The 23,328-nt window shown below is 41.7% G+C and overlaps 1 protein-coding gene across 4 annotated transcripts in view; it reads left to right on the top strand.

Annotated features, from left to right (window-relative positions):
• The window catches only part of DACH1 (dachshund family transcription factor 1), a 537,492-nt gene that overhangs the window by 247,009 nt on the left and 267,155 nt on the right, over nt 1-23,328 (top strand). For all 4 annotated transcript variants that reach the window (XM_078657419.1, XM_078657417.1, XM_078657418.1 and 1 more), the window contains exon 3: nt 8,305-8,466. In XM_078657419.1, the coding sequence (XP_078513545.1) occupies nt 8,305-8,466 (162 nt within the window). The remainder of the gene's footprint in view (nt 1-8,304; nt 8,467-23,328) is intronic.

The following is a 23,328-nucleotide window of genomic DNA, read 5'->3' as shown; positions in this document are numbered from 1 at the left end:
CTGGTGGCCAACCACACTGGAAACAGCACCAACACCCACTGACCACGCACGCAACCTAGGATTCATCCTCGACTCCTCCCTCTCCATGTCAAAGCAGCCCAACACCGTCTCCTCCCCCTGCTACAACACCCTCCACTTCCTCTGCAGGATCTACAAGTGGATCCCTACCGCAACAAGAAGAACGGTAACTCAGGCCCTCGTCAGCAGCAGGCTGGACTACGGCAATTCTCTGTATGCAGGAATCCCAGCCAAACACCTGCGACGACTACAACGCATCCAAAACACCTCCGCCCGACTGATCCTCCACATCCCCCGCCGCAGTCACATCACCCCCCACCTGAGAGACCTACACTGGCTCCCCGTCGACAAGAGGATCACCTTCAAGCTCCTCACCCACGCACACAAAGCACTCCACAACACCGGACCAGCCTACCTCAATAGCAGACTAAGCTTCTACACTCCCACCCGCCAGCTCCGATCCGCCAGCCTCGCCCTCGCCGCTGTCCCCACATCCAACGAATGACCTCCGGCGTCAGAGCCTTCTCCTTCCACGCCGCCAGGACCTGGAACTCCCTCCCTACCCACCTACGACAGACCCAAGACCTGCTCTCTTTTAGAAGACTCCTCAAGACTTGGCTCTTCGAGCAGTAGCGGCACCCCCTCCCCTCAGTGCCTTGAGATCCTCACGGGTATGTAGTGCGCTCTACAAGTACACTGATTGATTGATTGATTGATTACTAAAATAGCGACAGGTAAGTTTATACATTTAAGTAGGTTTGCTTTTCTGAATTCTACATATAAGTACCTTGACTCTATATATAGGTGGATTGCAATTAAGGTACATAGATATGGAGTTAATGATAGTGATTGTTTAGTTATCAATATATACTCCACAATATTTTGGCTCTGATATTTTTCTAGCAAAATATTCTTATGGTCGAAATTCTGGCATGCAACCATCAATAGAGAGTTCATAAGAATAACAGACAAAAGCAGCAACTATTTTAAAATGCAACTGCTAAGGGCAGTGGTGGCTGCTAGCAGAGGAAATCGATGAGACAGCTTGGGGGACAAAAAAAACATAAAACCAAAACTTACCTGCAGCTTCATGTCTGCCGCCTCGCCACCTCTTAAAATCCGGCAATGCTCACACAGACTCCCAGACTCCCCTGCTCCAATCCAGGTGCTACTCTCATGCTGGTATCAGAAGCAAAGGGATTGGGCAGATGAGAGCTTGTTCCATGTTCCAGCCTGGGCTCTGAAACCCAGGCTGATATCTCAAAGCAACAGCCTGGAGATATCCATGAGTATGTCAGTTTGGCCATCCTAAAATGGTTGGCCAAACTGACATGCATACTGACAGTGCCCTGTGCCCACCACTCCTTCTGCTGCTGATGGTCCCACCCTAAAGACTCGGCTGTGACTCCGGAGTAAAATAAAATGATAATAAAGCAGTTTTATGAATTGCTTTTTTAAAATTTTATTTTACATGCGTCTGCTGGTTCCAGCATTGGAGCGACACTCATCTGCCATAATGGAGGAGCCGCCCCTGGCTAAGGGTCATTTCCGTCAATTTGGTTAATATTTTTATCTCTTTCTATTTTAGCAGTGTTTTTATACTGTTGCCAGCAAGTTTGGGAATAAGGGCAGATGACCCCAATTCTTTTCCTCATCCCTCTGAAGAAAGTTAGAAAAGGATAGCGAAATAGCGATCAGCAGACTATCCCTCTTCCTATCTGGAGGCAAATTCTGCCTTGAAGGTGTTTGCAAAGGCACACACTGATAAGGTTGCTGCACAGAGCAACTCTCAGCCAGACAGCAGTGAGCATTCTGCAGCACAGTACTTATTGAACCTGTACTACAGCCTGACTGTCCCAGCATTTGCACTGCACGAATGTAAGATAGGCTTGGGGGCAGGGGGGGTCCACCTGTGTTAATTGTCCTTAGTTGCAATGCTCACATTATATAAAATGGGTCCAGGTTTTTTGTTTCCTCCGTCAGAGTTTTGCTCCTGGAAATAGGTATCTGCCTTATCTATATCAGCTGTTTAACTTACACGTCATTTTACTTTTAAGTTATTAGAGGAATTTTACAAGTCTCCCAGGATGTGACAAGGGCTAAAAATGCTTGTTCTTGAGTGGGTTACTACTCATGGCTGTCGTGTATTCTAGTCACTATTTTGATACTGCAATCATTTTAAATCTTCAACTTGATTTCGGATAGGCGTTAGTTCTATGATTTATTGTTAATCTATCATATTCAAAGCATTGTTCCCCTTTCGACTTTCAGTAATGCCTTTTATTACTCTGCCGGCAGCCATTTTTTCCATTTTATATTTATCTCACCCCCTTAAACTGTGACACTACTTTGTGTTCTTTTCTGCACATTGAAAGACTTATTTGATCTATGTCTCTAATGACCACATAGTTGTTTTTTTTTCTTCATTAAACCCAATGGCATCCACTTTCAGCCCAGTCATTTTTTCTGTTTTACCCCAATAACTTCGCTCTATCATTGTATTAATTTCATCATATGATAATACCGTTGTCTTTTTCCTGCAGCAGTGTTTTCCATATCTTATGGTATCAGTGGTTTATTTGCTACCATCAATAGTTGGAAAATATACAATGAGAGGCTCAAATGGGAAGAGAAAATTACTCCCAATATTATTTTTCTTGTAGAATTTTCTTTTTAAGGATTTTATTATCTGGGACCTCTAATAAGGAATTTATATTCCCTTGCACAGTTACATGCACATTTGGAGCCTGATTTAGAATCCTGAAAATGTATTACTTCATCCCAATGGTGATGAATATCCCGCCCGCCGAAATATAAATCCCATTATATCCCATGGGTTTTATATTTCAGCAGACGGGGTACCCATCATCGCTGCAACAGAGTAACCCATCCTCCGAGTTCTGAATCAAGCCCTTAGTCATCAACACAAATAGTAATTTTGCATAGAAACCTGATTTCCACTGGTATTAGCTTTAGTGCACACTTGAATTTAGTGGTAAATCAACAGGATGTTGTGAAATGTTACTGCCCCTATGTTAGACCTGACAGCCCTAGGGTGATCTTCCCTCCAACTTTTTGCCTAGCTCTTCCATTTTTTCTGGCCTCATTTTTGCTGGCTTTAGGACTCTAGTCCACTTTACCACTGCTAACCAGTGCTTGTGCCCTCTCTCCTAAACATCTTAATATTGACTCATCCCCAATTGTCATATTCAATTTACTTATAAATTCCTAGTCACATGCACTACCTGTGCCTAGGTCCTATAAATGAAATGCCACTAGTGGGCTTGGAACACTCCTTGTTCCACCCACTTAAGTAGCTCTCTAACCATGGACTGGGCCTACCATTGTTAAGCCTGTGCGTGCTGTTCACACTGCCATTTCAACCTGGCAAGATGAACCTCCCCTTTTTATATATATATATATATATATAACCCACCCTTAGAACCCTGGGCAACCCAGAAGGCATGGTGCAATGTATTTAAAAGGCAGGGCATGTTCTTTTAACGTTTACTTGTTCTGGTAGTGGAAACCTCTCATTTCGTTTTTTACTACTGCAAGGCCTATCTCTCCCATAGGATAACATTGGAGTACCTTATTATATGTTTTGTGTGTAATTGTGAAGAAATAGGCTTTCCAAGTATGGTGTGTCCGAACCACAATTTAAAATCACATCTGGTGAAGTCAGATTTTAACTTGCAGTTCTGAAAATGCCACTTTTAGAAAGTTGTCATTTTCTTACTTTAGCCATTTGGTGCCTGCTGCCTGTCTCTGATAAAGGTCTGGGGAGGGTGACAGCTTGGCTTTGTGTAATCTCCCTAGACAGCCAAACACAAAAGGAGCTTAGGTGTGACTTGATTTGCCATACTGGCAGCATTGGGGGAGGAGCTGGACCCTGCCTCACTCACACCTGCATAATCTGTAGCCTGTTCTCACACAAAGGACAGCACATTTGTCTGTAGTGAGTCTAGAGCAGGACAGGAAGGGAGAACCTCTGTGCACTTCAAAGACCTATCTTTGAAGTTTCCATACTTCAAAGGCACAACTGGGTATATGTACTGGTTCTTTGACACCACTACTTCAGTACACTTCCTCACCTGGGAAGACTCTGTCAGGAAGAAGGGCTGCTGATGGACTGCCACTTTGCAGGACTACTGCTTTGCTGGACTCCTGCCTTGCTGGGCTTGCAGGAAAGCCTCCTGATCTGAAGGGACATAGAAGACTTCCAACGTACCTGCTTCTGAACCTGCCATGTGATGCTACCCCAGTTCTGGACTCTTGAAAGTTAGGCCTTAGGTCCTTGCTTCAGTAACACCCATGCATCCTCTGTCAAACTGGCACATTGGTGCTGTTGCGTGGTTCTGAACCGGCGCATCACTCTTTTTGTGTGGACAGGAACTAGGGCAACGCTCCTGTTGCGAGGATCGGAACAAGCGCATTTGCTCCTGTTGCATGACCAGAATCAGCACATTGTCTCCTTTACATGGATCGGCTCGACGCATTGCCTTCAGAACCACCACTGCACAAGGTCTCCACCTCTCCGTCGACGGCATACACGATGACAATGCCGAATCTCCGCATAGCTGCTCTTCACTCATCCGAGCTGGTGTATCGTCGTCAGGACTGGCTTATTGCCCTCACTACGTGGCTCTACACCGACGCATTGCTTCAGCTGCAGCCCACATCTTTGAAATTGATACAACCAGAATCAAGGTACTTTTGTTCAGTGAACCTCTTTGGTGGCTATATCAGGCCTCTGCTCCAATGCGGTTCACCTAAACTTTTGACTTTGCCATGTTCCAGCATGACCAGATAGCCTAAGTACGTGCTTGTTTCTTCTAAGCACTATTTTACAGTTTATTCTTTAAAAAATGATACCTCTAGTTCTACTTATTGGTCTTGTTTTATTTATTAAATTAGGTTCTATTTTTCTAACCAGGTGCGGAATCTTTTTGTGTGGTGTTTTCACTGTTTCACTGTTGAAAGTGTTGCACAAATACTTTACCTATTGCCTGACTGCTCTGTGTGAAGCTACCAGAGTGTGTGCACAGGTTAAATCTTTTTTTTCATGCTTCTTACCCTGATTAGGATTGTGGTTTCTGCTTGACTAGGAGTCAACCTACAACTCAATTTCGAACTCCCGGTAATTTGAAGAAATCATTTTACACTGAGCAAAAATACATGATATTACCACAAGCAAAGTGAGGTTGTGGCAAGCAACTACATTGGATTAAAGTCCTAGTTTTGGCACAAAGGATGCAGATTGATCAAATTTCAGTTCAAAATGCTAAATGATGATGTAAAGCAAAGCCATTTGGTAATTCTTCTATGTTTGTTTCACTTTCTTCAGGGTAAAAAAGAAAAGAAAGTGCTTAGTACTCTCAAGTTGGTTTGTCTGTCTCCATGCAGTGATTTCTCATAGCCATCACTTTACCTAAAAAGAATCTGAGGAGTCTTGTCATTTCTAGCATCTTTCATCTGAAGAAGCCAACGCATGTTGCAAGAGGGTGGTACGAAGCATTAAGATTTTCCTTCTGCCACTTTCACTTTATTGATGTACATGACCGCTATAGACAGGAAGTGAGACAAATTAATGTCTTTACATTTATTAGCAGTGTTTTGCAAATCTTTTGCTTTTAGGTCAACAGGTTTGAAACTGACATTGACAAGTGACTTTGTCGAGCAAGTTCATACATTTAAACTGGCTGCCTCAGTATGGGTCTTAGTTGGTCAATACCTCCATCAGGTTGACACTGTGACCCGCTTACAAAATGGGTATACCCACATTCTGTTTGCATCTGTATGGTAGACATTATTGCACGTAAGAGGACATCAATCATTGCTGCCTAGAATGAGAGGAAATACTAGTTTTGTATGAGATGCCCCAGTCTTGGGCCAATGCTTTGGCAAAGCAAATGTACTAAAGGCCACCCAGCACAAAAAAAACAACATTTTGAAATAAGTAGTGACATCTAGGTAAATTGAAGAACACTTATAAATACGTATGTCTAAGCTGATGTAAGACACGTTTAAAAGTGGTTTGCACCAAACTATAGGGTCCGATTATGATGGCGGACGGACCTGAGTCCGTCCGCCACCATAGAGCAGGAGGGAACCTCCGCATTGCCTGCGGAGTTTCCTCCTGTGCAATTAGGATGTGACCGCCACCCTGGCGGTCACATCCTCTATTTTTACCATTGCGGTGGGTGCGGCTTCAAGCTGCATCCGCCGCAATGGTAAAAATGCACACATTGCATTTATATGCAGAAAGCGGCAGGCACCCTGCGGTGCCTGCCGATTTCTGCATACAAATGCAGGGGGGTACCATAGGTACCCCCCATGTGCACCCCCCACCCCCCCTTCACCTAGGGGGCCCGCAACGGGGCCCCGCAGTAAAGTTACACATGCTTTTCCACGGCGGAAAACCCGCCGCGGAAAAGCATTTTTTAAAGCCCTCCTAATATGGCGGACGGTGTCTGAGAGACACCGCCACCATATTAGAGCTTTTCCGCTGCGGACAGAAACCAGGACCCACCAGCCATCCTAATGTGGCGGTGGGTCTTTGGTGGGTCCGCTGCGGTTTTTCCGCATCCTCCTGGCCGGCGGTGGCTTACGCCGGCCCGGAGGATGCGGAAAAACCACAATCATAACAGCCCCTATATACGTTATTTGCCATTTTTAATGTTACTATAAATCATTTTAATATCTATTTTGTGATAACATTTAGAATATAATTACAAGCCGTACTATATATAAAAAACATTGGGAAATAAAATCAGTGGCCCGAACGTGCAACACATTTGTTAAGTACAAAGTTCAAGCCCGTCTATGCACTTTTTCTTTCAATTCATTGAAAACGTGTTTCTAATGTGGAAGGTATATTTTATTATTTTATCTGAGAATTTGGTTTTTCAAAATGATGTACATCTTATTACAATATCTACATTAACTTACTATTAGTGCTAGAATTATCCATTTTGCTGGAGAACATTTAAAATAACACTGGGATTCACTGCGGAGGGTGCAATTAATGTGATAGTAATGTTTTCACTTCATTTACCCAAGTCATGGAATTCATCCTTTAAATCTCAAACCAAACTTGATTTAATGCTTTGCTGATGTAATTTTTTTTTAAGAACAAATGCTGAAGCTGTGCATGTAGAGTTGTGGGCCCAAGGCCCACTTGCTACTGAAATGAATGTACACAGACACAGGGAATATGCTTGTTTAACTGGCCATGAGCATGTGCACTCGGGCCCTTTTATGAGCAGGTCCACGTCACTCCTGACACCTGGGTTGGATGGGTTTGGGATGTGAGTGTGGCCAGCCCTCGAGTGAGTGGCTGTGGCCACCCCTCGAGTGAGTAACTGGTGAAACTAGTGCCTGCTGAGGCACTAGAATGTTTCCAGCAGGAAACTACAAAGCTGTATCAAGTGCTCTTGTTGGTTAGTTGCCATTTCAGTATCATTTGCAGGTTCAGACAGGGAGAATTGGAAGTTACTTTTCTTCTATTGCGTCTGACAGTGTATACTACCCATACAAACACCAACTGGAATAAGAGATTGAAATGCTATACAAATCTAATATGGCTTAAATAAGCCTTATATGTCACTGTTCTGGCATCATAAAGTGTATGACATTTATGAGTTATTACTCATGTGTACTTCATAAAAAGTGGATGCACTATATAAGACAACCTCGTTCATAGTTGTTGATATATATGAAACACTCCTTTTCACACAATTCTATAATGCAGCTGTGTGAATTTACTGTAAAGTGTAAACCTCTCACCCTATGGCCTCATACTTTATTGATCACCAAATCAACTTGTTGCCACAATAGCACTGCATTAATCTCTGCACAGGATACATTAACGTACCTTTTGGTTAGATATCAAAGTAGTTTATGCAACTGCTGCAGAGAACATTTTGCAACTTACAAAGAACATGGTTCAATGACAAGCTGGTCGTATTTTCATTCATCAATGGATAAGAAACTGAATGCTGCAGTGGTGGGTGAGGATGGCATATTTCTTTATAGCGCTAATGGATGCGGAGAAAATTCTGGAAGGATGCACTCCAGAACATGTGCTCACATCTCGTTCAATTTTTTTTTACAATGTTGTATCTATGAAACTGATTAGTTTTAAAGTAATATGGAAGACGGTCATTGTGACACCATTTATAGCAGCTTCTTACGAGGAGCAAATCCTCCTTCTTGAGTCCTTTCGTGATTAATTGAGTCAGACTGTACTTTCTATTATATTCAGTTTACTTCTGTGTTTCACAGGGTTGACAGCAGCAGCTGCGGCGGCGGCAGCTGCCACTAATGCGGCCATAGCCGAAGCAATGAAGGTGAAAAAAATCAAATTAGAAGCTATGACCAGCTATCATGGCAGTAATAACCAGCATGGCACGGATTCAGAGAACGGGGACTTAAATTCAAGCGTTGGTAAGTTCTACTGATACAAACTGTCAGACTTGGCGCATTTCCGTTTTTATTTTTATCAGCTAATTTCACTCATCTCATATGGAAATACTGCGCCATTATTTTGCAGAAACTTTATGAAGGCCTTCAGGTGTAGTATCTTAAATGCTAGATGTATGCTGAACCTTTTAGACTAATGTGTAAGAGTATCACTTTCCTTGCAAATCATTCCTTTCTAGCAGGCTATAGCTCATATTTTCTCGGAAAGGGAGCTGCTCATTGTTAAGAATATATATTGTGGACGTGGCAGGTGTAGTGTCAGATAAGAGTCTGAGGAGCACATTACTGTAAGGTGCCCTTGAAAATGCGGTGTTACCGAAATCGCCAGCCCAGGCACATAAAAGTCTCTGCCTTTCTCATTATGTTTGTTTATTTAGTGAGTAGTTGTATACAGCGAATCTCATCTCTCTTGACGACTTTAGAGGGTTATTTTTTCGGCTTTACATAAATCTTGTTCGCTCGTGTGAGTAAATATTACAATACTTTTGAATGTGATGTTGAAAACCCTTGTATGAGCTTATTGGTACATAGCTGCCAAGGTTTCAAATCGCTATGTGTGACATTTTCATAATTTCAGTGTCATTATGAGTGACATTTCAACGAATATGAGTGACACTTTATCACAAGCAAAATTAAGCAATGAAGACCAGGGAAACAAATAAATATTGAACATTACACCCATGTGAGCAACAAGAAACACTAATAAGATCTTAGAGCTTCAGTAAAGCACCAGAAATAGAAGGGCAGGAGAGGCTCATACAAAGCCTAGGGGTCACTGCCCAGCCGCAGCAAGGTGTAAGTTATTTTAAAAAAGACACACACTGAGTAACTGATTTGTAAAATAAAATAGAAAGTTGCACAGTCTACTAGTCTTTCAGGCAATGAACATATTATTTGTGGCACACATTAATGTTTACTTAGTTAAATTGGGATAAATACACTACCTGCGCTCACTCTCTCTGGCACTTGTCATGCAGACTGCGGCCTCCTTCTCACAACAGCTGCTGAGGCGGGGCTGTGGCCCAGGGTCAGGTTACATTCAAGCTTCCTCCCGCTTTAATGTGCATCTACACTGATGCGACCTTGATTTGCTGCACTAACTTCTTACTGACTGTATACCAATGGCCTGCCTCCATGCCGAGTCACTCAACCGGCGCTGGTGAGCCTGGGATCGAGTGCGGGCGGGATCTCATAATTCCGCATTACAATTGATAGTTGATTTATATTACCGGAGCCGGCGGTGCGCAGCTGCTGGCAGGCTGTGCCTTGTCCTGGCGGCCAGCACTGCGTGTCACCTGCACTAGACTGCGCTGCTTCTTACGAATTCGGAGAAGCTGTATGGGTACCGCACTCAGTGATTTCATGGGCAGAAATTTAAAGCGCAGCCGAAACATATTTCGCCCACTTGCACTGCAGATAGAGGCATGATTCAGAGACTCACACAGCAGGTGCCCTAGGCCACCAGCGGCCCTCGCTGTCCGTGGGGGTTGGATCGGTCTGATCATTATTTTTTTTTTCTGAAAAACGGACTGGTGCCAGCAATGCTGGCTGCCATTGCCACTACACTACTTCAGCCTCCTACAACGGGGTGCAGGCGGCCGCCCGCTGTAATCAATTCATGTGGCCCCCTGCGGCGGCGGCGGGCGGCTATGGCATGAGAGAGGCCGACTCTCGTGCGCAGCCTGCACTCTCTCAGATTCCCCGCTTCTGAACTTCCTAGTTCCTCTGGACGTCACGTGAGGGCACTGTACCACCGGCACATCCGGATTTAATCCCGGCCCGGCCCCCTGGTGTCACGGTTGGTGATTGATAGCTGCAGTATGACTGAGAGGGCAGCCCGGCCCCCAAAGGAGTGTGTGATGATGAGTTCTGACAATAGCCGCGCGCCGCACCCGGCGCCGCTCCATTTGCCGGCAGAAAGATACATTGTAGCGCTCTCAGCCTCTACAGAGAGCTGAGAGCTGCAGTCTTGTTAACTGTTTAGGAACTCTGCTGAGCAGCACCTCTCTCGAAACGGCAAAGAGAGGCTGGGCACAGGCGCCGCTGGCGCACCTGGCACAGGTGGCAAGATGCGTGACAAATCATTTCAGTGCGGTGATGCGGATCACCGCACTGAAATGCGTGAGCGTCACACCTGTTGCGTGACGCTTGGCAGGACTGTTGGTACTACTTGTTTTCCGGGTTTTTTCATTTAATTCAGCTCAAAGATTAGCCCACAGATATTATTAATGATTGTATCACTTAACTTGTGCAGTTTGAGATGTATAGAATCATTCTCTGTGAACTTGAGGCAAGAGATAAATAAATCGAGATAACAGCAGAGAGAAAAAAAGAGATAATTACAGATCGGCCATATTTACCCATCTAAAATCAGGACAGCGTCTTAAATGGAGACTTGCAACAGTGGATTCAAGGAATGTGCCACACTGTCTTCTGGGTTTTTTTCTGCTCTATATATATGTAAAAACGAATGTATGTCTGTCTGTCTGTTTGTCCTTTATGCATTACTACACTTTTCATCCGATCTCCATGGAACTTGGGGAAGTTGTTGAGAACACTCCCGCGAATGTTTCTGGCCTAATTGTTTTTTAAATATCGGCACCCCAGGGCCCTCATAATCTTTCGAACACTGATGTACGCACCAGACGGAAAAATAACAAATCGTGTATCCACAGCACTCGAATAAATAAATAGAATTAAAACACCATTCATCTGATCGCCATGAAACATTGGGAAGTTGTTGAGTACACTCCCACGAAGGTTTCTGGCATAACATTATTTTAAATATCGGCCCACCATAAACTAGAGTGAACAAGACTACGTTAGTAGTCGAAACGTTGCATTTTGGAAGGCACAAGGACAGAATAAACATCTTGCCTGGAACGCGTGGGGTCTGTCTCTTCTTTCGCCGCTGTGCAGTGGAGGTTTGAAGATTTGTGCTGATATATATATATATATATATATATATATATATATATATATATATATATATATATATATATATTATATATATATTTATATATATATATATATCACCAAAAAAGAGTTACCCTGAAGAGCCGCCCAGTAAGTTAGTCGCTCCACATAAAAGATGAAAGGCTGCAAGCAAACAGGGTGAATTCGAGCCATCCTTATTTATTCCATGCCATACGCGTTTCTGGATATTGAATCCCTTCTTCAGTGGCATACATGCTGCTGTAACCATATATTTAGTTAAAGAGGGGGCACACAACCCACCTTCCTGAGTTTCCTTGAGGCCCTGAACCATATCCTGGTGCAAAGAATTGAAAAAAGGGCAGGGGGATGCCAATCTCCCTTGACACGCTCACAGACAGTGTGGTGCACCATGGTTTTCCTGCCCACAAGTGCGGTCTCCTCACGCCGGGTGGGAGCATATAAGTAAGAAACATACAATTGCTACTGCCCGGTATGAGCAAAAATAAGCTTCTCCTGTGGGGTTGAAGCAATGCTGGATTTTGCTAGCACCCTGGATAGGTGCTGGCATGGGAGTTGGAGAGACTGTGGGGGCCATGGGTCTCCCCCACTGACACCAATGTGTGCCAGACATGTTATGTGGTGCCCTGGTTGGGCACCAAAGTACCTTAGAATAAAAAAAAGCGAATTGTGGGCTCCTTCACAGACCCGTGAAAGTGTCCTCTTGCATTGAGACATTAGGGCTGCAGTTGCCCTTGGGCTCCCCCATAGCCCAATCACAAACATTTTATGGGGTGGTCTGGGTGGGTTAATTAAATCTAATGCTGGCTCCTGGCAAGGCCCCGTGAATGGGGCCACTTACAGGGAGCCGCAGGGTCACAGAGGCCTTGGGGCTCCCCTGTCACCCCCAAAGATAATTAAAATTGTGGCTTTCCCGAGTGAGTGTGTGGACAACCAAAAAAGGAATGAATAACACACATGAATGCTGCTCATTCATTATTCAATGCTCCGAGGAAGGAGCGCTCCATAATGCCATGGGATGGCTTTTTTAGATACTGGTGGTGCCCCTAGAAGCTTGCAGGGAGACTACCAAGCATTGTTGTTATGTTGTGGGGGATGCAGGAAGTGCAGCAGCCCCCAGCAACATAAAAACAAAACTGTAAGTCTCCTGGGTCATTAAAGCCATGACCCCAGGAGTGCCATATTTTTAAAATGACTTCTAGCTACAGCGTTGGGCTCTTTAGCCAGAGTACAGACCACATTGTGTCTGTTTTTATGGCTGCATTTTGTAGGCTGAAAAATTGTAAAAGAAATAATCAAAGACACGTTTATTTTTTTATGAAACTTTATTACTTTTTTATGACGATCATTGCACTCTATGAATTAATTAAATGCACATTTGATTATAATTCTTGGTGATTTTTGACAAAGAAAATTATTCTGCATTATATATGTTGCTCTGCTGAAGCATTTGCTTTGATTCTATGATGACAACTTAATGGCATGATCATTGGGCATGGGAAGGCAGAACTGATAGAGCAGATTGCCTTTCTTATGTGTAGTTGCGTATTATTTCACATTACATTATGTAATCCACCATCCAAGTTAGAATCAGTACCACTGTAACACATTATATTCTACAATGTTAAATAAAGATGAGAAATGCAGTTGCCATGAGCTTCATTGTTTTGCCATTTCAAGATCATCCAAAGTTTGTGAAGTTGTTTGATTTGACTGTTGGCTAATTAGGCAAAACAGCTTAAGAGGGCTGTGTGTCCGCAGTGAGAGAGCAGATTGATTATACAATGTATACAAATTTAATAGATATTCATCCATAATTCTGAATTGCATTTTTTTCTGTGCTTAATTCATAAAACGTGCTGAAGTGTGACTTGTTATAATTATACACATAAAAAGTCAACATTTTTAGAACGGTTCACATCTACAAAATATGTTGTCACAAATTAGCAATTGAAAAGTATTAGATGCACCTAATCCAGTGCACCTAAGTGCAACACTACCCATGCTTAGTTCAGCACAGGCAGAAAAACCTTGCTCAATCCATGTTATCTAGCCATAGAATACTGGTAAAGGACATTGTAGAAGAAGGAGGGTCATAAAATACAGCCAGTTGAAAGTGAGGGGTTGAATCCTTTTTTAGCCAACTACGTTTATAAGTGTATTTGAACCACTTAAGTTCAGGCATTTTCCTTTCATTCAGTTTAATACATGTTTCAGACCTGTTATTGCTGTAGTGAATTTGGATCCTCATGAGCCCAATGTACTCAACATACTGATCACCAAAAATGAATGAAGGAGCAAAGTAAATGCCATTTTCTGCAAGGAGTCTAACAAATCTTGATTCACTGTATCGAAAGTGGCTAAATGTTACACGCAAATAGCTTATTTTAAGAATTTTGAAATTGTGCTAGTAAACCCCATATTTAATTTAATGGAGGTGTAGGGTAATAGGTTTCTCTAAAAAAATAATATCTAAACTAAAAAAGCAAATAAAAAAGTTAAATGTGCAAATGCACATTTGTGCCAGATTTACGCATGTAGATGTTTGTCCTAACAGGAAAACCGCAAGTAGGAATTTATTACATTTATTTTTACATGAAAATTGATAAATATGGTAGAAAGTCTGAAATTTGATCCAGAGGTAGGGCTCACTGAACAATTTCTAAATGTCTATATGCACACATTTTATCCATATACAGAGGGGTATTCTCCTTCAATGGTGGTCGACACAAACAGAAAGTGGTGGGGCGGGTGGAGGGGGTACAGGGAGGAGCACAGGAAGAGGAGCACAGGGGATTTAATAATTAAAAAAATAAGACTTACCTGAAGCTGCTGGCAGTCTTGTGCCTCAGTGTTTCTCTGCTTCCTGGTCCCCTCAGACACTGGGACAGCATCAGAGTCTCCCTGTGCAATGCCCATGTTGTTCTCATGCTTTTACCAAGTATAAGAGCAGCACAGGGGTTGGCCTGAGCGGGCTGGTTTAACTCTCACTGAGGCACAGGGAGACTGTGCTCTTTCTCCAACCTGGCTGTGCAATACAGCTGGGTTGGAGAAACCCAACTGCGCAGGTCTGTTTGCCCGGCCTAAGACGGCCAACCAAACAGACATGCGCACTTAGAAGTGCACATACCTCTCCATCCCTCCTCCCTCCCATGGCCTGACCTCGTCCCTTCGTACACACGCTGGCTCAGCCAGCAGCTGAAAAATAAAACAATAATAAAATATTGTTTTATTTTTCAGCTGCTGGCTCTGAGCTAGTGGGGCGACTCTCCACCATTGCAGATGAGCCACTGCTGCTCTATTTGTATTTGTAAATGATGATGGCAAGGTAACGAGGTACATGTTATGGTGATATAAATTAACCTCATGTTACCCCTAAGTGATTCTGATGGTACCTAATCAAAGGGTGCTATGTTCAAGCCAATGTGATATAATCTTATGCCACATGTGATTTTAAAGCACTAGCAGAATAATAAAAATGCATATTTTGAACTCAAACCAACATGTTTTATTGGCACTTAAAAAACAGAAAGCACAAACTATTTTCAGTGTAACTCAATAGCGTTCATATTATGGTTATTAGTTTTAATCAACTGCAATGGAAGAGTGGAACACAAGCGTGTTGCGTATTAGAGGTTCAACCAAAAATTGTTTGGTACAAATGCAAAAAAAAAAGGAAACTGTTTGCTGTTTTTTTCTTGAATACATAGGCTGATGTGGTAACACAATGTTTTAATATTATTCTAGATATTGTTATGGTCACTGGTTGGATTATTGACTAATGCTTAACATCAGCATGGTGGTGTGTCTAAAATATACACCAATGGTTTGGCCTTGAGTAGTAAATGCTTTCTTATTTTTCTCAATAAGAAAAATATCAAGCATATGCTACAAAATAAAATAAAAAAAAGTCACAATTCAAACAATGCCACAAAGTATTAGCAATAAAAAACTATATATTTAAAAAATATTTGCTGATAATGGTCATTTTACTAATTAAGTTTTATTTTTCTAACTATAAAGCTTTACACGTGCACAACGCATTTTCTTATTATTGTTTGTGAAAGAGCCTAGATTAAATCACAATCTTAGCAAACACTGATATTTCAGGCAAATATAATATTACAACGTCACATCAACACTTCATAACAACAATAAAAAGGAGAAAAAATAGAACACCATCTAAATGGGCATCCAAAGTGGAGGCCAGCTAAATAACCAGTATTTAAAGTTAAAATACAAATTTAATAATATACAAAGCATACTTTGAACCAGATTTATCAGTGAAGATAAATCAACTGTTCTTAGGTAGATGTGAATGGTGTGAAAAGGCTTTGCATAGTTTCACAAAGTGAAAGGAGCCAGTGGGTAAAGTGGGATGACTCATTTGCTCCATGCTGTATGTTGAGATGGCTGGAAGCAACATATGAATGACAATTTAACAGACTAATGGATTACGCCCCCTGACCAAAAGCCCCTCATTGAGAGAGTTTTTCCTGTCTTACCATACTATTGTTTTCCCCAAAAATGTATACATAAAATTATTTTATGCATACATTTTTCACAAAAACAACAGTATGGGAGAGACAGTTACAACTGTCTCAAAGACCACACTGAAAACCATCCTTGGAAGACTGTGCTAGGGGGTGTCCGAGGGTTTAAAGGGTTGAGCGGGAATTCCACTTTGACATACAGAACTCTGTAAAGAAAAATACTCATCTGCATCTGAAATATTTATTAAGCACTAATATAATTTTAACAGACTGTGGTCAGATTCTCAGACTGCTATTAATTGAACACTTTAAGGTATCAAAAACACTTCTATGGAATAGGATCACAAAAACTGAGGGCCATATGTATGAAACTTTGGTTTTGCGATTCTCAAATAGTGATTTTTAGAGAATCGCTATTTGAGAATCGCAAAATGCTATGTATGTAGGACTTGTAAATAATTTTGCGAATCCTACATATCCCTTAATTGCTACTCACAGATTGCAATTCGCAGTTAAGGAATACCTCCCCATTCATTCCTATGGGTTTAGAGGCCCATAGGAAGGAATGAGAAGACATTCTCAATTTGCGATTCTCAATTAGAGAATCGCACCCCTGAAATGTACATGTGTGCACATGTGGCACTCATACATGCCCTAAGGGCATGTATGTGCGCCACATGGCACTTTGAAAAATGCAAAAAAGTGCATTTTTCAAAGAAATCGCAAATTACCACCAACTTGAAGTTGGTGATAATTTGCGATTCCTTAGGGCCAAATTGCCACTTTTTCTGTGCTTCTTACATTGCATTCAAGGAATAGCAATTTGTGGTTCCTTAAATGCAATTGCAAAATAAGGAATCGCAAATTTTGCGATTCCTTATTTTGCGAGGCAGTTTTGCTTTCATACATACCACTGAGCCAAATTGCGATCGCAAACCCCGGTGTTTGCGATCGCAATTTGGTATGATATATATGGCCCTGAGCATGGTACAATTTTACGTGAATGTGTAAACTTCCCATATCACAGGTCTGACACTATAATCATAAACTGAAATGAGAGAAAATGGCGACAGGCGCACAAATGCATAATTTGTTGTGCCCTCTAATTTCACATTATAACCTTGAAGCAGCTTTCTTCGCAGTCAGAATACCTCTTTGAGAGAAGAGCCGTCCGTGCGGGGATCACACATCAGGGAGTTGAGCAGCATGCATGTCCACGGTGCTTTCCTCACCCTCCACAATCAATCCTTTTCTCTTAGCTTAATATACACTCGCAGAGATGAGATGCCCATCTGCATGGTGATAAACAGGCTGCCTCGAGCATCTGAAGGTGACCTGTCAGCTCACATGGACAAATCTGCTGCTTACTGAAATGTACAAAATAAATCACAGAAGCAGGCAGGTGTTCATTCCCAGATTTAAATCACCACAGATTTATGATTTGAATTAATGCTTCATTTGGCCATAGGAATAGATGCCAAGACAAATGACACACGGTGGTCGGGGGGCCCCTCCACTATAGCCGCCCTGGTATTGATTACTGGGACGTCTCTGCAATCTCTTGTTTATAACCAGGATTGTCTAGTGACAGGCTGGCTGATAAGAGCTCCATGGCGGATTAGAAGCTGAAAAATGATCTGGTTGAATTCTGCGGCAACAGTTGTGTGAATAAGAAATTCATGATACATATTTATATACAATAAACACACATTTACACCCACATGCGCAATTCAAGACAACCGCCGCGCGAGAGGCGGAACTTGCAAATCGGATAATATTCAACGCAAGTTTTGTGTCAGTATTTTCCATTTACATCAAATGCGATGAATATTCATGCTCATATAGGCCACCTTTTCCATTATTGAAGCATGCGCCGTGTTGGGCGGTTGACGCCATTAGGCAATCAGAGGAGAGGAAAGGACGCCTCCCACGTCAATGTTTGAAATTAATCCCATGTGCTTCCCGGCCAGGCCTCTAATTCACAAAGGCGCAGGAAAAGTATCAGAAAATTGTGCTTCCTCCAAATGTTATATGATGAAAACACTGCGTAAACAATTTAAAGAATCCTCCAAGGATAGTGAGGGACCTTTGCCACTGGCTAATATCTGACTCATGGAACTGTAAACAGCTATCAACAATAGTAAATTGCCTGCTTAGTAGGAAATGAGTTCATATCTATTCAAAATGTGATCTCTGAGCAGATGTTCTAAGAAAATCTCATTGTTTAAGCTGTATTCATACAAAATATGTTCTATATTTTTTCAAGGAAGTGAAGCAATTAAATGGACTTTGGTGTTCTGCATTTCTAAACACAGTTAGGAAACGCAGGATTGCATTTTTACGCCGCACTGGAATAATAGGATCATAAAACAACACGAGCTATGTCGAAAGTTATGCAGTGGTTTTGACATTTTCAGCTTCCTTTGTGTCGCGCATGAACAAAGCAGCAGTTTATATAATTTCTAGAAACTTGACAGACTTAGATTTACAGTTTGCAACTGTTGCTTACATGCCAAATGCCTCTCTCACACTCTTCCCTCCTAATGGAGAAGAGGAAATATGTCCCTGGCGTAGTCAACCCTTTGGTTTCCCGAGGTAATTTGTGTTAGTTTGGCACTAAAAAAAATACAAAGTCACAAAACAATTTAGATGTGTAAATCCAAGTTACACATGCATATGCCTCGACTTTCTGTTGCAAGTTGGACAGAGAGAATGACCTTGCATTCATACATCCTTTTATTATGCACCATTTTTATCCAACAATGGGGTTATAAAGCAGCTGAGTAATCCCATTCTAGGGGGCGCTCTAGGGTGAAGAAACAGAGGAAAGTGTGGGAACACCACCACATGGCTGGTTCATGTCAAATGTACTGATCAAGATTGACTTATAAATCTTAACTTCACGCAAATTTGGATTCTTGACCTTCTTTACTTCTTTACTTCTGTTTTCATGAACATTGTCTCAAATTGTTGGGTTCTGACACCAGGACCTATTACTCCGCAACGTGTGCACGGGATTTGAACTTACCACCACATGAGCGTTTACAAACCTTTTACCAGCATATCCCCAGTCTCTAACTGGTTGGAGATTTACTCCTGTCAAAGTCAAGAGTAAATGCCAGAGTGGATTTGGATAAGGAACAGACCCAAAAAATGCGGTGTAGTGGAAGGAGTTTCTTCATGGAGAAGAATATTTTTTAGAGGAGAATAAAGTGCCTGTGCACAAATTACATTTCACCTTGCTCAACTGGGCACTGTGTGAAAATGGCCATGCTGCAATATTCAGCATAGTCGCTATAGCAGGTAAATTTTTCCTGGACTTTGTATGACAGCCTATGGCCCTTGCAGATTGCCACCCATAACCTCGAAAACATTTGTAAATTCCCAAAATGTGTGCATCAACACCCATGTGAAGCCGTAAATGTCCGGAAATAGATTTACACGGTTTGAAACATATAGCCCTCAATCTTTTAGACAGTATTTCTACGTCTTCTGGAAGAAACAATCTTTGAGACCTTGAGAGAAGAAGTGACAGGAACGAAGGACTGCAGGCCGCCCTGCACAGCACAGCAGTGGCACATCTGATTGTGTTCCTCAGCGACGTTAATGAATCTCAAATCCGTCCGATAATTAGATGAGGGAATTGCTGATATTTTCAAACAGATGATGCTTCTATAATGAAACGATTGACAGGGAATTTTAGAGTGTCTACAGTAGTCATTTGATTTCAGTTTTTTTTTAAACAAAGTTTACTAAAATTGGCATAAGACCCAGGTCCCGGGAGAAGTAGTAATTTACAAAGCGTGCTATGACAGGTGTCTGTGCATGCTGGGGCAACAGAACAGAGCAAGAGGCAATGATGGGCAGGCATGACAATTCTTTTTTTGCCTTTTCAGGAGAGGAGGAGGAGGTTGGAGTGAACATGACGAGTTCCTCTGCTTATTCTGTTTGGGTTCTTTAAATGGAACTGAGACTCCAGAGATGGATCCGGATTGAGTGCACAGCTGTAACTGCTGATGAGCTAATTGCTCCTTATCTCTCAGCCCCATTCATCTTCATTTTTTACCAATTACTGAGAATTATCTGTGTTCTCAGTTGGATATGAGAGTTAATCCTTTTTGGTTAAGCTGGCAGTGCTGCGAGCGGATTCCGAAGGGCTGGGTGAAAAAGCCAGAGCAAGCATGTTCAGAAACTGTCTCCAGTTCATTGATATTATCATGGCTTCATTATGAAAGGGTATTGTTTAACTCATTGAGTACTATAGGCTGTAGCGGCTCGTGGTGGGAGTTCTGCGGGGCGGTGGGCGGGGCGGGGGAGGAGCAGGATGGGGGATAGTAAACTACGGAATACGGCCCAATGGAGATAAGTAAACAAATAAATAAATGAAACTAATTTTGTTGCGCGTGCTGCATCGCATTTGGCAATGCAGCGCGTGCAATGAAATTTGTTTTATTTATTTGTTTACTTACCTCTGTTCGGACTTATGCTGTAGTTTACTACCCCCACCCTGCTCCTCCCCCGCCCGCAGCACTCCCACCACGAGCCACTATTGCTTGTTGGTATATTTGTTTTACAAGTTAATGTACAGGTTTTTTTGATGATGACCAGAAGCTTGAGATTGCTTCTTCCAGATGATTTTTCGGAACAGAAAATCTTTATAAAAAAAGGGTGCAAACCGCTTCTGTCGTAAAGAACTCTAATGCCATTTGGCCATGTTCACACTAAAAAATCAGAAATAAACAAATAAGCCCCCTCCACCCCCGATTTCCACTGCAATGTTATTACTGTACAAAATCTGTGAATTAAGCATTCTGTTATGGACGTCCTTTATATATGCAGGATGCTTTATTAATATGTCCTGTTGGAAATAATCAATTCTCCACCCAATACAAAAATATATGCATTTGCTTCACTTATACTATCAGTTACGACTTGAACACGAGTGTGTACCCAATGTTAGCTATCAAGGAGAGTGGTGCGTGTAGTACAGTGTCATGCTGATTCCCGATACTTCATGCGTTCCCACAAAAGATACTTGTGTTCAACTTGTGTTTATTTATTTATAAAGTTTTCACACATCTAAAAGAAATGCTTGCTTATATAACATTTTGTTTAAACTTGCTTCACCAGGATCAGACAGGAAAACAAAATCACCAAGATGTTTTCACCAGAATGGGCCATAGAGTCATAGTTGAGTAAAAACAGCCTATATTCTCTTAATGAATGCAGGTGTCTAGCACATAGCCTACCTGGGATATGCACTTAAGGCAGAGTGACTGGTACAGCCCTGTTCTTCAGTTAAATATAAATATTAACTTTTCCTTCGGAGGGATTTAGGGCCAGTACTCAATCCTTTCCTCATGAACTGTACTTCATGCACAGGAAACGTGATCAACTTGAAATCAACCATAACAGTCAGCCACAGGAACGTGTCTGTGTTGGTAAGTCACCACTCAAAAATAAGTTTAAGAAATCGAACAATGGCTGATAAATATCTCTGCGTTGAACAGATCTCAAATGATAACAGTGTTTCATGCAAGGTTTGCAACGAAGTATTATTTATGCAACAAATTAGAGCTTTTCTCAATTTGCCCAATCCTGTTTACTGTAGGTATTATGACATTGAGCACTTTTCATTATTATTATTCGTGTTTTTTCGGATTGCACAGACACTTTAAGGATACTGCCGTATGTTGCCCTCCTTCCATTTTATATTTTTAAACCCGCATTGCACTAATTATCCTCAAATTTCACTTGCCACCCTTAAGAAGCCCACAAAGTAACAATTACCTCACTTATGGTATTCAGTATTTTTGAAGGGCAGTGACAATTTTGCACCTAGTTAACACTATTTTTCCTCGCATTGGTTGTCCATAGGTGTCCACAAATTCACCTTAAGGCTGTAAAATCAAGATTATCAATGAACTGGAGATACACATTTTAAATGAATGAGGATCAACTTTAGAAACCCCTTTGAATTTGCTTCTGCCAAAGACATGTATAAATGCCTTTTTGGAGGTGGAGGGGAGACGGAGAAAAGAACAGACTCTATTTTAAATGGGGATCTAAAGGAAACAGTTTCCTTATTGGAAAATATATTTATCCCAATGGAAAACAATGACAAAAACTGTTGCATGTGCTAATGCACATTTGTGCTTTACTTATGCATGCAGATTATTCATTTATTGGAAACTCTGCATACATAAACTCTATTCACTAGAGTGGTCCAGGAAATCTATAACTGACATGGATTTCCAGAGCTGCAATAATTATTTGTGAACCCTAAAAGGTTAGAGGTATGTTCCTAAGGTAATGGTAACTCTATTGCTGTGGTGCATAGTTCCAGCTTTTAAACCTGGGCCTTTGTGAGTCGGTCCCTAGAAACAAGTGACTTGCTGAGGGCTATAATCAGGTCTCTGCCTCAGGTTCTTCCTACAGTATGGTTTATTCCAAAATACAACTTCAGTTCATGCACATCACCTCCAAAGCTTTAGACTTTGGAAAACCAATGTACTTATCGATAATCTGTCTTCATTAAGTAATCACTGACCAAATAAAACTTACACCCATATACTATTGCCAGTTCACAGAAACAGATGTTCATAGTCTGCCAGTCTAGCATACCTTCCTCAGCTAATCCACTCTCCTGTGACTGTCTGAAATCATTACACCAAAACATACCACGCCAAACACCATTCCAGGCTGTTCTGGTACCTTCCCGGTCTAATGCTTCCACTCCAGGGGCATGTGTTTAACCGGTGTGGTCAAAGGCTTTAATTCCGGTCAACGATCTCAGCCTTTCATACTTCTGAGGTCAAATAAATGGGTAGGATTGAGCTGTCCAACAGTAAACTTGGTTAACAGCACCAAATAATCATTTTGGTGAGGAGTAGGGGCTTAACAAATAAACTACTGTTTTAAACTGCTCTAACCCTTTCAGTAGGGATTCAGCATTTATTTCGGAAAATATCCCCCAATTGCTACTTGTCAAGTGAAAAGTTCGATTCACAGTTCCCATTTTTCAATTGCAATGCATGCATCCACCATCCATAACATTTATGATTGACTTTAATGCTGAGTCTTATCAACCTATAAAAGTCTCTAGGACATTTAAAAAATGCTTATCATTGTTACGGACTTGGACTGCCATTGTGCTTCCTTCCAAAAGCTAAAGTATGCAATTTGAAATAGGTGGAGTTAATTCTCTCTGCAGAACCTCAGGGGACTTTGGTGAGTCTGATATTGTTGTGTGTTGCATAGACTCACTGTCTTCTGAATAAGCTAGTTGTGTTGGATTCTAAGGTTGGTGTCGATGAAAAGTTAGACTGACACTCATATGATTGTTAGGGATAAAAATAGGACAATAATTTCTCTGTCA

Source organism: Lissotriton helveticus, chromosome 8, assembly GCF_964261635.1.
Source record: "Lissotriton helveticus chromosome 8, aLisHel1.1, whole genome shotgun sequence".
NCBI classification, from domain to species: domain Eukaryota; kingdom Metazoa; phylum Chordata; class Amphibia; order Caudata; family Salamandridae; genus Lissotriton; species Lissotriton helveticus.
Note: the sequence above shows the minus strand (reverse complement) of the source record. Positions and strands in the feature narration are given on the sequence as shown.